At 41.3% G+C, this 16,326-nt stretch overlaps 1 protein-coding gene across 2 annotated transcripts in view; it reads right to left on the minus strand.

The window, feature by feature from the left end:
• The window catches only part of LOC310986407 (SLIT-ROBO Rho GTPase-activating protein 3-like), a 38,073-nt gene extending 25,030 nt beyond the window's left edge, over window positions 1–13,043 (minus strand). For both annotated transcript variants that reach the window (XM_083972293.1, XM_083972292.1), the window contains exons 1-3: window positions 12,815–13,043; window positions 5,518–5,713; window positions 62–224 (exon numbers count right to left, since the gene is read on the minus strand). In XM_083972293.1, the coding sequence (XP_083828419.1) occupies window positions 62–224; window positions 5,518–5,713; window positions 12,815–12,881 (426 nt within the window). In that variant the 5' untranslated portion in view covers window positions 12,882–13,043. The remainder of the gene's footprint in view (window positions 1–61; window positions 225–5,517; window positions 5,714–12,814) is intronic.
• Window positions 13,044–16,326: the final 3,283 nt, after the last annotated feature.

The raw sequence follows: 16,326 nt of genomic DNA on the forward strand, positions 1-16,326 counted from the left end.
ACAGTGTGCGTTTGTGACGGTCAGGGTTACATGCCCTCATCCATTTAATTCCAATTCTGACCTTTTTGAAAAGTCTGATGACATCCTCGCCCACATGAGCCAGACGGACAATGACGTTGTTGTTGTAGATGTCGCTCAGAGTGGCGTGGTCTCTGCTCTCCCGCCTGGTCTGGTCCAAGACCAAATACCAGCAGCTCACAGTGGACAGGAGATTTTGGTCCTTTCTGAAACAGCCAAGGGAAGACTTTGTTAGCGTGAGTTTACCGTGGCTATTTGAAACTATCCAACCACGGCCACTTCACTGGACTCACAAAGGTGAAATAAATAAAACAATCAATAAAACAGCACATCTGCAAAGTTGAAACTGTGCAGTACATTTCCCACAGAAATGAAAGCAGGGAGAGAGGGGAGGCAACTTTTTCAGGCCTAAACAGGAACAATTTCATCACTGTCTCCAAAACCAAATCAGAAAAAAAAGACACTAGAGTTCTAAAAATAGCAACTGTTGCATGACTGAGTCATGAAGATACTTGCTGCTCCACGTACAACAGGATCAAATCTATCGGCTCTACCAACTTCGCATACTAGAGATCAAATAGACACTGCAACATGTGGTGAGGAAAAAATGAGCCAGCTGTACACACACATGTACACACACACACTCATTGAGACACACAGAAGACATGTTGACTGCACTTGCCTCCTTGCTCAAGGGAGCATATGAGTTCAATTATGCTCACACCAAAGAGTTTGTTTGTCTCCGTCTTCGTGTCTTCTTTTATCTTCAGAGAACATTTTAATGTTTTACTAACCTCCAACAACTCTGACTGCAAAATAAAAATGTTGCATCACATTACTTTCTATACAAAATCTGCTACAGAGCTTTAAAAACCAACCCGTGCTGCCATCCAGTCCATATCCAGCTTTAATTCGAATGACTGGTGAAAGGAGATGGAGTTAAGATGAAAGATTTTAACACTTGCATGTATTTGTCGATAGAGGGACATTTAAAAGACATCTAGATAACCATCTACTGCAGCCGCAGAAGCTTTTATTCTCTTACACAGGCACTGAGTGGTTACAGGGGAAGTACAGAGTTGTTTTGGTTTGTTGAGCAGAGCTGCCAAGAACATTTCTTTAACTAAGAACTCAAACAAACAAAGGGAAAAATATCGTAGTTGAATTTAGCTTTTTGTGTGTTTTATGTACATATATATATAAAAACATGCATAAAACATGCAAACTGTGCAAACTCACCAACCTAAACCTCAGATGGTATAGCATTCTGACTTCTGTATGATGTGGCCTATTGATTTTCATAAATGGCTCTGGCTATTGCCTACATCTAATCCTCCTCCTCTCTGAGTAGAAGCAGTCTGTTCAGACTGCACACACACTCACTCGCAGGATCAACAGGTTTACACACCCCAGGTCTACAACATCATCAATCAGACACAATATGACAACAGAACTTGAAATACTTTTAGCCACAGCTGCTAACTCAAATGACTAATGGATCCTGGATCGAGTAACATAACTCAAGGTCACATTACGAGCTACTGATTTCTTTTTCTAAGAGTCCGCAATTCAATTTAAAGAACATTTGGCAAATTTAACATGTTAAGTGTGTATGCCTGCTCAGGTGGAGAGGACCTTTAAGTTACAGTACAGTATGTATTACAGGCTTCTTCCTGCGTAAATCCATATGCCAACATTTTTACTCTGTGCAGCCATAAGGTAAGAATTAACACTGTCTAAATTCTATAATCTATCTGTAAAACAGTGTCTCAGAAAACATTCAAAATGATACAGACTTGTTTTGTTTGACTGTGGAAACAAGTTCCATGAATGTCACATTCAGAGCTTTCAATTCTTGGAAATTACTCTTGGCTTCTTCTCCATGCTTTGAATAACAAGTTTATGACTCTATCTTTCTGTCTGAATGGATGACGTCGGGGAGGAAAAAATGCACGTCTAGTATCTGAAAAGTTCTGTGTCAGCGATGAGTTAAAAAGAGTTGCGCTCGCGTCGTGCTACAGGAAATCCACAGTCCTGGACATCAGCATCTTCTCTCCGCTTCTCTTTTCATCCTTTAACACTTTGATAGACAAAAGAAAACATGGACGAGCCGTCCCTATAGGGCTTCCTTTCAAGCGGAGCAGGTGTTTGATCCTGGACACTGAATGCCAGGAAACCTGACTGTAAACGTTTGGCTGCTCTTGAATAAGGACGAGACTGTAGTATTCAGGCCACAGAGGAGTTGTGAAGATCACAGGGAGGGTTTTCAGCAACATCACTGCATTAATGAGTCCAGTGCAACTACAGTGAACTGACAATACAAAAAAAAACTCTCTGCATCTATTAACCATCGCACGACAATGCTGGATATTAACTGTCCTTCCAAAAGGCTGACAGAGCCATGAGGGTTTGAAAATGTTCTTTGACAATCACCTGCCAACCCCCTGATTAAATCTGACACCAGAAACGGAAATGCAAAAGGCTCATGGATAAGAAAGAAGGGCAGAGGTTTCACTGTTAAAAAGAAGAAGAGAATTAACCCTTCAGAGTCTACTGCTTTTTCTCTCCTGGTCACCTTGTGTATTCATGCTTGTAAAACCTCAACTCTATGATGCACAATCAAGTAACTGACATCTTTTTTTTCCCCCCCAGGACAACCTGGGCTTTCATGTGAATGTAGATGCTATATGATCAGAAAAAGAAAGGAAAATAAAAAACAGAAAATAAATTTCACTTAAATTTGTTGGAAACAGAAAATTATTTAAAACGTCTTTTTAGACACTATATAACTGTTCTTTGAGGTCTTGGGGATTAGGAGGGGAAGAATAAGGGCTCTAACTATGATACAAAATCAGGGTTTATGCAGGAATCCTGAAGTTAAATTTAATACTTTTTAAGACCTTTTTAAGCCCCTTTTTCATACATTTTAAGACCTCATCGCCACTTAGAGTTGCGTCTAGAGTGGCAATTGATTAGTTGCCAACTATTTTGATAATAATATTGAGTCATTTTTAAGAATAAAGTTTCCAAATTCTCTGATTCCAGCTTCTCAAATGTGAATATTTACTGGTTTCTTTAGTAGGCTACCAGTGACAGCAAACTAAATCTCTTTGGGTTGTGGACAGAACAAGACTTTTGAGGAAATTGTGAGAATGTGTGATCAACATTTTCCACCATTTTCTGACACTTTATGGACTAAACAACTAATTGATCAATTGAGAAATTTTTTTTTTAGAAATCAATAATGAAAATAATCAGTAGTCGCAGCTCTAGTTATATCAGCAACACACTTCAACTTACATTTACTATATGTTGATCTTGAGATAGCACAACGAAAGTTTGTGATAACTTCTTATAAATGCAAAGCACAAGAGAATGAACTGAGTGACTAACTATACATATTGGAAACAAGCTATCAAATTTAATACCTTGTAAAATTCAATTGAAGACTTTTAAATACTTTTTTTTTTTTTAAGTATATTTTTTGGCGTTTTTGCCTTTATTTGATAGCACATAGTGAGATAGACAGGAAAGGGGGAGGCACGCAGGAAAGGTCTGCCCAATGCGGGATTCTGCCCAATGCGGGATTCGAACCGGGGACGCCTGCGTTTAGGACTGCAGCCTCTACATGGGGCGGCCGCCTTAACCACTGCGCCACGCACCGCCCCGACTTTTAAATACTTTTTAAGGGCCTTAATTTAATTTAATCAACTTTTAAGACCCTGAGGACACCCTGAAAATATATTATTTACATTATTTACAAAAATGCCTGACATTTCCATTGGGTGCACAGGCTTTTTTGTCTTGCTTCCTGCAGTGAACAAATGTTCTCCTTCCACATGAGGCCCATGTCTTGGTCTTAGCTTACGTAAAATAGTAATCTATCCATTACTTATTGCATTTATGACTGATTCTTTCCGATGATTGCAATCATTCATAATTTCCCAGCTTGAGATCAATAAAGTATATCAATCTATCTATCTATCTATCTATCTATCTATCTATCTATCTATCTATCTATCTATCTATCTATCTATCTATCTATCTATCTATCTATCTAATCATACAAGGCAACAGAGCAACCGTCTTGATGTAAATGAACACTCTTTGGCACGTCGTGTGATGGCAGTCGGGACTTTGGCCCATCCTGTGATGGGGCAGGAGTTTCCTATTGGACACGGATGTTTGAGGCAGGACTACTCTGCTTCTGGGTGAGCTACAGACACACCAGTGGACTCTTTGTGAAGGCCGAAGTGTCCCGCTTTTAATAAAAAAAGAGTTACGTTGCTATTCTTCGGCATTCCGGAGATAGACGCGACACGAGTAAAACCCACCGACCTCAGAGGGTTAAAGAAAGAGGGAGAGAGCAGAGCCACTCTGAAACTCAAGAGGAGAAGACTGTGTGGGATTATTATTAACGATACAGACTTAGTCAGTCCATTGTAGTCTGCGTGTATGAATCTAGTCTTTGATAGACAGATATAATGATGACCATTTAATGTGATGGGGGAGAATCTGGGACAGTGGGCTGAGCAGAGTCATCATGCCATGTGAGTCTCTGACAGGGGGGTCTCCCTTTGAGGGAACGCTCTATTTATCAGTGACGGGGTCGGGGAGCTCTCTGCCATGATAACGCTTTATGTCCAATTGGCTGGAGAGGCTGAAAGAGAGACGGAGAGACATCTAAAACAAAAATGAAAGGGGGTTGGGGGGGGTATGTTAAGCATGACTGACACAGCCAGGTCATATGAAAGTGTGTGTGCAACTGCTCACATGTCAGTTGTAACGTCTGTAGAACAAGCTTCGGTGCCTGATGCTGCGTGAACATACTGTAACTCATCTGGATTATTTATGATCGCTGCTTCGAATCCACTGCGTGCACATGGGCGGTATTTACAATCAGAACATGATCTAAAAGTCACAGTGAGCTGCAGGCTGGTCACAGCGTCTGAGAGGAAATTCCATAACATGCTGCAGGGTATGTTTGTTTCACGACCACAGATCTCCCCGACACCGACCGTTAGAATGATTTAAATAAGTCGCTATAGTAAAATAACAGCGCCTATTGTTTCCTCCCCCAGACGCCTCAGTCAGTGGCCATTGACAAAATATGAGTATTTGGGTAGTAGTCCAGTATGAAGTTGTTTGAGAATGGAAATGAAATAACAGACACAGAGAAAGAGAGGAGGTGGAGGGGGGGGGGGGGGGGGGGGGGGGGGCTGGATAAAGACTCTGACCTAGTTGGGAGGAACACAGCAGCCTGAGGCCACAGGCTTCCTTAGCCCTGGCTTCATTTCAGGTCAATTCTTCTGCCTTATCCCTCCTCTCCTTTTTTTTTTTTTTGTTGCTTATCCCTCATGTCCACCCCTCGTTCTCTTTTTCCATCTCCGTGCCGTGCCGAGCGCGATCGGTATGAAATATGAAACAGTTGTTTATCAGCCGAACCCATTTGATACAGATGTTCCAGTGCTTAGCTAAACAGACAGTGGCGAGACTCACTTGAAGTGCTGGTGCTCTCTGGAGGTGCGGATCTTGGCAGAGTAGCGCTCGGCCAGTTTGTCCAGGCCCCTGGAGTACTCGAGCTGGAGCTCGGCTTTCCTACGGAAGAACTCCTGCAGATCCTGCAGCAGCTGGAGCCGGGACTCGGACTGCTGCTCCAGACAACGGAACTGCTCCACCAGCTGGTTACGGATCTCTGCATATAAAAAAAAAAACGAAGGGAGAGCACCTTTAGAATAAATGTACATGCTGGGCCTCTCTGCTGCAGGTCAGCTTTTAAGCCCACAGTCCCACAGCAAATTGAGCAACACACATAATAAAGTAAACACAAATATGTGAGGACACACTCAAGCCAGCACAAGCACTAATAAAAGAACAAAGTCATCATTATAATTGGATAAACCTGGATGTCGAAGTGCATTTGTCTGGTGTCTGTATGTTTGTGCATTTGTCTGTCTGTGTGTGTGTGTGTGTAGAATGGGAGGGAGGGAGCAAGGGGGTGTCTAAACGCTGGGGTAGCACACGTGCATATGAGATGCATGTCTGATGATTGCAGCAGACAGCACGGAAAATATAAAATAGGTCAGCTTCTCAAAATGCATTGTGCTGAGCGAGCCTTCAGAGAAGTTTGTCTTGAAAAAATAAAAAAACAAATTGTAGGCATTCTTTCGATTAAAAGATTGCTGTGGTTTTGTGCTTATGAGGCTTGGAAACTCGCTGCCGCTGTTCATAGTCTGAGAATGAGGAAAAATTATGTTTTTGGTCGACTTTTGAAAATTCAGTTGATATGGTATTTATGAGCAGACGTTTTATAGATGTCATATCCCACGTTTTTTATTGCTTTTATTTTTTTTATTGCAAGTGGGTATTAACACATACAGTACAGCGCAATTTGATCTCAAGTGGGCCGGAGCAGTAGAATAATAGCATGATAACCTATAAATAAAAATAACTTTGATTTTGTTCCCTTTGTTTTATGTTTACAGTTAATGAACTATCCTTTTACAAAACATATTATGAACAACCTTAAAATTTCTTGTTCAAAAAATCTGTGCAATTTCAACAATATTGTGACTCTTTTGTCTTCTATGTAATTTTGACACTTGGCAAATTCATCCTGAGGGCCGGATTGGACCCTCTGCCAGGCCGGTTTTGGCCTGCGGGCCGCATGTTTGACAACCTGGGTCTACACAGTGTTACACATGAACAATCAATGTCCAGGATGTTTTCTGTCATTGATTTCCTATAGTTAGTTCAAAATAAGTCAGTCATTTTAATTATGTCTTAAATCTTAGTAGTTTGTGTGTTGAAATGTAATTATCTACATTTTTCAAAATGACTTCTATTAAATAACTCCAGACTCCCTCTTGTATTGTGCAGCCGGTATAAGTACTGTAGTTGGCTGTGGCTAAATACCTTTGGGATTTCAGGTGATAAACATGTCCACTGAAGCAATAACAACACATTTATGGTTTTACATTAACACCAAAAAGATATACAGGTCCTATTTTATGTCATCCATATACTGTTTATGGCAAGGCAATCATAAATCCAGAGGCTAAGTGGCTCCTGAATGTGTGGCTGCAGACCAGCCATAAATCACAACCTTGGCCTGAGTGATACTCGCGCCCCAGGTTCTGTGAATGAACCATCACAATATTAATACTGATAGTCTCCCTCACACACTGTGTGTACAAAAAATATGGCAAAATGTGTGGTTGTACACACTCTCTAATATGCACACGGGGTTAAACAAAGCCTCTCTCACTGCGGGACAATGAGAAGCAGTTGAGCAACATTGAGATGGCTGAAGATCCCATTATGACAGACTGTTTCAACCATGCATATGATTGCTGTGCACTGAGAGGAACTCTGTAGAAATTTTATCAATGAATAAGATGGCCCGCTGGAAGAAAAGCCCTTTTGTTCCCTTCTAAATGCTGTTTCTGTATCTAGAATAAAGGATTTCAACAAAAATGCCTCCCCCATCGTCTGCGGGTGTGTGAGCGAAAATATGAATGAATGAGCGAGAGCGAAGACGACAGAGTAAATATGTAGTCCCTTGCTGTTTGGAGATGTACCCCTCGTGGTCCTCCATAGTTGCCCAGTTGCCTGGTTACATGCCTCTGGAGGCATCTCAATGGGAGCGGGCCAGCTCCCTTTTCTGACAGTCACAGCAGTCAGTCTGTTTAGCATAATGGCCAAGGACAAGGGCAACTTTCTCTGCTCCAAAGTATACTCAATAAACAGCCTGTGCTGATGAACGAGGCAGCAATCAAGTTGAAAATAGAAAGAAATGTCACTGCGATTGTGCCACTGCGCTAAAATAGCCCACTGATCAACACAATTTTGTCGTCCTGTGTGACTTTAATCATTCCTAACCGCAGAGTGACGATATAATGAGCAAAATCCAACTTGATTTAAGTGCAGAATTTTATCAGAGATACATCAAATAGACTTGTGATATTTGCACTCACTCTCCTGTGAGTGGGTTATTTTTAGAGCTTAAACTGTTACTAGGGACTGTGCAATCCTGCGCTACATTCAATGAATGATTCAGGCCTTTGCAGAGTAATGCATAATTACGAAGAAGCCGGCGAGGCGTTCGAGTGCATAGCAGAACAAGAAGCCTCAAATGCTAAATACTGTCTGCTTTTCTATCTTTTTTTTTTTATGATTTCACAAGTGAAAAGGTGTTCGTCAATGAATAGAGTGAGTCACATGCCACATCAGGATCTCTGCCTTTGAAAACAGGGTTTAGCCCGATTGAAAGATGATCCACACCCAGAGGCTTGTGGAGATTTTACTAATAGACCCTTAATCCATTTGTAATGTTTATTTTTCTCCTAACCCTATACCATTAACAATCTGGTATGTTCTGGTGACTTTAACAAGGGGTTTGAGCATAAATTAATTGTTTCCAGAGACTTGAAGGCAACATGGAAACATTGTAAAAAGAAGAAAAGGCCTTCTCTTCTCTTCTCTTTTCATTCTGTGACTGAATCTTAAGATGTGTTGCACAATCCAGATGTTTAATGATTTTAGATGTATAAAAATTCAAATCAAGCCACGCAAATACAGGCTGCACTGAAATAATACTCACTTCATCCAAATCTATTCATCAGCTGCAGATACAGTCTGAAGGTTTACTCCTTAGAAAAGTAAAGTACGTGTTTGTACTCAGCTGTTGTGAGGCCTTGACCTCCTCTTTTGCCCAGCAGATTGAAAAAGACAAACATGTCCGCCCACCAAGTTCAAAGGCAGCACGTCAGCAGAGGTTACATCCCTGGATCTCTGACTTCCAATGATGTAATTAAAATGGGGAGAACCTATTGGTTTGCTTTGCAGGGATGCTCCTGCATCACTGCAGCAGAGTGCAGCAACAATCACGTAGTGAGGAGTCATTGTCACCACGGTAGCCTATAACACAGCAACGGCCAGTAACAATCTCCGGGGCTGTGTCTGCAGTTTGCCATGCGTGGCTAGTCACATGCGGCCTGAGCCAGACTGACACGTTGACATAATTTGGTACAAATCAAGGCTGTGCTCCGTGAACACTTGTCTTCTGAATGCATTAATGACTATGGTATGCCTCTACAGTCTATTTGCTTGAATTCACATTTATTCATCTCTCTACACAGGAAATATTTCTCACAGGGAAAGGCATCAGTGTTTGTGCGGCCACAGGACAGGAACAATCCAGGATGCAATGGGCAGAATTCCAAACAGATCCCTCCGTCAGCACAGCGACACAGCATCTCATACATGTTGCCAAGACAAGGGGCAACAAAGATACTGTTTCACTGTTGTAACGCAACCCTGACATTGCAAGAGAGTATCGGTCTGAGCATTCTTTCATCATGATGAATACACACGGAGGGGTGTGTCTACATGCTCCTAATTGGCTGCATCAAACACAGTGGCAGGGGCAGTGCCTATAGGAAGATGCTATTGTTACAGTTACATTGTCAGTATGACAGTATAACCTGCCTTCATCTCTAAAACAGAATATCACAAAAAATCAAATTCAAATTTAACATTTTATTTCAGTTCTTTTCTGATGTTTGAGGACAGAAATCCCTTTAAAGACATGGTTAAATTGCTCAACTCCTGTAGTGCCGTAGGTTTCCTTAGCAACAAGAAATCATCCATTTAATGTTTTGTAACATAGTCGGAGGAATTTGGCCGTTTACTTTTGGGATTGGCAGGAAGCTTAGATACAGTTGGTCCCACACACCTTGGATGGAAAAACAATTGTCCTACAACATAATCATATTTCAATCAAAACAAACTAAATAATGACTAAATGGTGAATTCATGTTGTGATACAAAGCATTAGCCTATTTTCTGTCCATGAGTGACTACTCAGTCATCAATGAATCAGACGTGTTGTGATAACAACTCTAACTGATGCAGGCCCAGACCTGTGAAGCCACCAGCCCAGAACACACAAGCACAACAACAACAACAGCCAATACCCCACTGTTGCTGAAATGAGGCATGCTCAAAAAAAATACTGCAAAGTGCATTAGGTTTGCGCCTGAACTTGTGTGCAGTCAGCAACTCAGCATTATTGGAGGCCAGTGTCAGTGTCAGAGTAAAGCCCCCGCAGCTCCAAACTCATCTAAGCCCAGTTTGCAAATGAGCTTAAGATGTCAGCTTAAAAGCTTTTCCTGAAACTGAGACGAGAGACGGAGCTGTGATGGCTCTCTCGCCGCCGCAAAGCTGCAGTGAAGACCAGAAGAGAGTGAAAGAGAGAATGAGAGAGGGGGAAGAGAGAGAAAGAGAGCAGAAGAGAGAGTGTGACGAAGTCAAAAACAAATAAACAGAGATAGAGAGAAAGTAAACGGCACCTCTGCAAGATGCTAATCGTACCCTTCATTCCAGACACATGCTGTCAAGCTTGGGCCATTTCTGCTTAATGTGTATGACAACCATGAAATCTTAATTAAGTTCATAAAAAGGGAAATTTAAAGCACGTCTGCAAAGGTACAGTAATGACTTCATCCACATCTATGATGGCGTCAGTGACATCACTCTGGTGGTCTGACACCCTAAAGGACGTAGTTACACATGAACCACTTTTGTTTAAAGCAGTAATATGGGAAAATATGCTTATTTGTTGAATGAAATGAGAGGATTTATACCACTTTCACATCTGTACTCTAAATATGTAGCCAATTAGCATAGCTGGTCCCTGGCCCTGGCCAAGAAATAGTCTGGCTGTGTTTCCCTATTTCCAGTCTTTAAGCTAAATGGCTGCTAACTGGTATCTACTTTCATATTGGTTGGGTTAACACAAGAGTGAAGATGATCTTCCATTCCAACAGATAGGAATTAAATAAAATGGGCTTGTTCTTTGACTAAGGTAATCTTAAAGTATAGTAGGCTATACTTTGCAATGAGTCTGTGAACTATAATGTGAATAATGCTAACAAACTAGTTTGCCAGGAACATACCAAGGCCCAAAACCATACTCTCCCTCATGTTTGTTTTATGGCTGACCGGCAAAACAGCACAAGTTAGTTAAAGCAGAAGTAAGTGGTCCGGTCGTTTTCGCTAATGCTGCGTTCCAGGCAGGCTTTTGAAATCGTAAATTACAGCTTCAAGTCACAACTTACGACTTTGTAGCGTTCCAGGCAACCCACTCGTGTTTTTCCGACCTGTTTTACCGGTGAAAGTCACTATAACGGCCACTCGTAACTTCCGACCGGTGAACTCGTACCAGATCGAACTGGTACGACTTCGCGGTCGGAAAAATACGAGTTTCCTTGAACGCACCATAACAGTCCTCGTCCCTACGTCGCCACATTCACGGCGTCCCTTGGCTGCACACACAGCCCTGCATGCCGTTCTCTCTCCTCATTGGATAAAAACTGTAGGATACGATAAATGTTTTCTCCTCGGCTCAGAGCAGAGCAGAGTGACTGACAGACCCGTGTTTCAGACCAAACACTCTATGTAAGTGATTGCTGTAGGAAGATATAACTATTTAAGACTTATATTAACACAAATATATCACTTACTTCTGCTTTAAGGACGTTAAATGATGATGGCGATGTTCAGGCCCATGTCTTCAGTATTCTATCCAAAGCCATGAGTTATCCTGCTTTAAGGACTGTGGCTAGCAATCTATATTATTGATCAATATACCAGTTGTTTTCTCGATTATATGCTAAATGGTCTGATCAATAAAATCTAGGAAAATACTGAGGGGAAAAAAACCCTCATGTCCAAAATTATATTCATCTTGTGTTGTTTGGACTAAAAGTCAATGGGTTAATTGAGTTTAAAATGATAATGTACTATAGGGACAGGGTATAGAGAGCAAACCCACAGCTGTAAGAAGGTGATGCACACAGTGTGAACAGCTGACACCCCCTGAAGTTGTCTCTCAAAAAGGCTGAGAAGACAACCCACCTCCATACGACCTGCCTTGTATCTGCTCTGATCCAGTATCAGTGTTCCTCCTGACTCTCTTCTCTCTCTGGGTGGTTTATCCAGTCACATATTTAGCAGCAGACAGTAAAACCCTTTCATGGTTCATAATTCATGCAGACAGCATACATTATTTATGGACTTTTTGAACTGTTTGCTGTGTGACCTTCTCTAGCATTCCCACATCCTCCTGATCTCACACTTTGTCCAGAAACACTCACTGAAGAACATGTTATCTTCTCAGATAACACATACTGTATATCACCATTGTATCAATTAATGTGATTTGTAGCATTCTGTTTTGGTTTTTTCCCAAAGAGCAGTTTGTAAAGCAACAACACAGCTGTCAACAGGAGCCATGTAGGAGTACCTGGGGTGCATGACCTCCAGTCTACTGGGAGGAAAAAAAATGAATTGGTCCATTCCCCTTGGTGGGGTATTAGCACAGACTCACAGAAAGACCAGCTGCACTTTGAAACAGATTATGAAGCTCCACTGGTTTGCATGGCCACACATGCAGGGCTAGGCATGTTATTGGCTCTGGGATGGGAACACACAGTGAAAAAAAAAAAACAGCCCTGCCAAGTTACACATTCATTATTGTACAGCTGGATTCAGATGATAACCTCGGGCGGTTAATATGACTGAGTTATGCATTTACGAGACCTTTAGGAGCATATGTTGGGGAATAAAATTATTAAAAAGAAACGCCTGTCATCTACATTTTACTATACAATCAGTCCCACCCCACACAGCTCTGCACACAGAAAAGCCACATAAAGCTTGTGGTAAAGTTACGCAATAGTGCCTTGACACGCTGAATAACAACAACGATCAGGGGCCTCTATACGTTACCAACCTTTCACTTGGGTCTCATATTCAGCAATAATCTCTTTGTCCTTCTTGACTTTCGCCTGAGATGACATTTTGGGCCAGAGCGGATTGTGCAGTCCTCGATGGTGGTGGAGGGAGGGAAGGAAGGAATCAGCGTCTCAGTGTTGCCACAATGCAGCGTTGGCCCGTCTGCAGTCCTCTGTCCAGATAGTTGAGCAACAATCAGACGCGAATCATCGCCCGCTTTGACACAACTTCAGAGATTAAACGCACTTGAGGCTCTGCGATGTTGCTGCTGCTGCTGCTGCTGCTGCTGCGTTCACGGCGCCGTCGATCTAGAAGCGCATAATGCTCCCCGTCTCCGACCACTCCTCTTCACCACCAGTGCTCTTCGATGAATCGCGAAACAATTCACGTTTGATGTGCATTTCCCAAAGCCTGTGGTGAGCGATCGCAGCCTAAGCGATAATAGCAAAGGGTTGCTTCTGCCTTTTTTCTCTCTCTCTCCCTCCCTCTCTATCTGTGAGTTCAATGCTGCTGCAGAAAAAAAGACTGAATGGATGCGAAAGTCAATGTGAGACTCCTCCCATCAAACCCCCGTCCTCCCTTCTTCTTCGCCACTTTTCTTCACATGGATGGTTTGAAGTGAGTGCACTGATAATGCAAAAGCTTTGCCTCACAACACACGTGTTGTTACAGTAACTCATCTCAGTCCACGCAGCTAGCTACGTGGAGATTTTGCAGGCGTTCCGTATTTGATAGCTGCAGTTTCAGGAACAGCAACAGCAACATGAGACTGTAGCTGGCTGCATAACACAGGGATAGGATGGCAGGGTGGGAGCCTCTTGCAATAAATCAAATCTATCAACCATCAGATTTGTAATAATAGGCCTAGGCTACTAATAATCATCAGAAAACTGTATGATATTTGCCTTAGAATAACATCTTAAAAATCAAGCTTAATATTAGCTATATTTGAATAATGATTAGGGAATCACAATAGACAGTCTTTAAATATGTTTAGAATCAGTGTCAGTGATCATTCACCAAAAATATTCAACACTACATTTCCCATCGTAACCTCTCGCTGTCTCTCAAATGTCTCTGTATTTTTAGATGTCATAGTGTAAGCTCTCTATACAAGATTTGTATCAATTGTAAACCAAGACAGCCCTAATGACATCATAAACTTAAAACAGCTCCATCCAAAGCCACATATAAGAGCTTCCACTACTATTTTTACAAGCTGGTGGTACCAACCATGATGAGTCAACTGATTTCCATATGTAAAATCACTATTTAATAAGTAACTTGGACATGGTGTTTCATTTTAATGCGTAACACTGACAACTGACTGACACTGTCAGCCATGATAAATCACCACAAGTCATGTTTCTGACATTAGTGTGTAACCACTGTCAATGGTGAGGTCTTTGAAATCAGAAAAACTATTGTTCTCAGAGTGTGAACATGACAACATGTTGACATCAGTCAAACTTTGTTTCCAACTGACTGAGAATGAGGTTTTACGGAATAACCTGTGTGTGTATTGTGTGTATCCAAACCCATTCTACATTGATGCAGTTGCAACAACAATGTGTCACTCTGCCCTGCATTCACCCTCTCAGTACACCTCATTTTGCTGACAAAGTCCAACCAAACAACTTCCTTTGACTTCTCAACTGCAACAGCGTGTTACATCTTTGACCTTATATATCTCTCAGAGAACGCGTTTTTGTGTTTTCAAAGGAATGTAAACCGGTACACTGGACAGGGATAATTGAGCGCTTTCTTCTCGGGCCTATTCCTGAAAAGATTGCATTTCACTCTGTGTCCAAAGATCCCGCCTCTGCCTTTGCACCCAATTCTCAGGAAATCTGTGGGTTTGTGTCAGCATGTGACAACTGTTAAAACTGCACAGGAGAAATCTGCAGGAGTGCTCGGTTCTCACCATACAATCTTCACCCCATCTTCTAATTTCCTGAGCAAATGTTACTCACCAGCTCCTTGGCCACAGAGTGGATCTGATAAAAGTTGGGGTGGGTGTGAAAATAATGTGAAAAAGCTGTGACTAAGTAGGCCACGGAAACTTTAACACCATTCACTTATGAGCCTTTACTGGAGGAATGATCACTGCATGGTCCACCAAGAAAAGATGAGCTTCCTTCAGGAGGCTAACAAAGACCTCTTGCTGCGCTAATGTAATAATTACAGTAGTCTAGTTATTCAGGATTATGCAAACTGTTCACCGGGCCATTGTATAATTTAACCGTAGATCACTTTATACTGTTACCTTTACAATTAAGGCTCATGTTTTACCTAATGTCATTGCAGGGTTTTTGTAGTGGGTTGCATCAGATTACTTGTGTCTAGAATACAAATGATGTGTATTAACCGTGTTCCTATTTATACTGTGTTGAAAATGAGTTGTGGGAGGTGGAGAGTATTGAATTGCTAAGCACTTTACCTGATTTTTATTTGTAAACAAAAATCACCTTGACTTTAAAGTATATTTATTTCTCAACTGTCCACAATGAACAATTTACAATATAACATTTACATATCTTTTTTTATTTACATGTGTGTGTTGTGTGGTGTTAGTTTACCACAGTGTTAAAGTAATTTGTTTTCCACTGGACCACACCCAGCTTTTATGAAGCTCTTTAGGGTCATTAACATAATAACAGCATTAGCCCATACGCTGCTGCTGTTGGCTGACTATGCTGATGGTCCCTTGGATGGTACCTGCAGGCTGCAAGTACAGGACAGTTAATACCTTCTTTTTTAATTCCAGACTAAGGGATAAATTAATCAAATTTTAATATCAGCGGAACACCAAGAACCCAGTGATATTTGAGTATGACCCAAGAGATTAAATTGGTATAGATCAGAGCACATGATTTCCAAATTTGCTCTGCCGCAGGAAAATGTTAAATGGCAATATATTATTACATCTACTATTATTGGTCTGAAACACCTCAGTGATTCGAATAAGCACTTTTGAATTTGTTAGCAAGGCAGCACTTTAAGTAGACTATTTTACTTTTACTGGCTACAGTTGTCAGTGACCACATTGCCAGATGAGAAATCCGTGGCAAAATGCTTTAATAAACTCATGGGATTTCATCTGGCTCACAAAGATATGCAAAAGTGTGTTTCTGTTCCTGGGATTTACAGTCAGTTAAAAGCATCTGTATAGAGATTTGTACAGGGCTATCAAATGTCAATCAATCAATCAATCAATCAATCAATCAATCAATCAATCAATCAATCAATCAATCAATCAATCAATCAATCAATCAATCAATCAATCAAACATCTTTATTTATCCCAAATAGGGCAATTCAGTTTGCAGTCTCCAGTCAGATAGCACATAAAAACAGGGCAACACATATCAACCAAACAATTCAGTGGCAACAAATTAGTGTGAGGGTAGCAATAATATCCTGTCCCCTATGGACCATAGTGCAATGGATCACAGAGAATAATAATAAATACATTTTCACATTACGGCTGGATTAAAATGTCTGATCTGAG

The sequence above is a fragment of the Trachurus trachurus genome, assembly GCF_905171665.1.
Source record: "Trachurus trachurus genome assembly, chromosome: 5".
Lineage (NCBI taxonomy): Eukaryota > Metazoa > Chordata > Actinopteri > Carangiformes > Carangidae > Trachurus > Trachurus trachurus.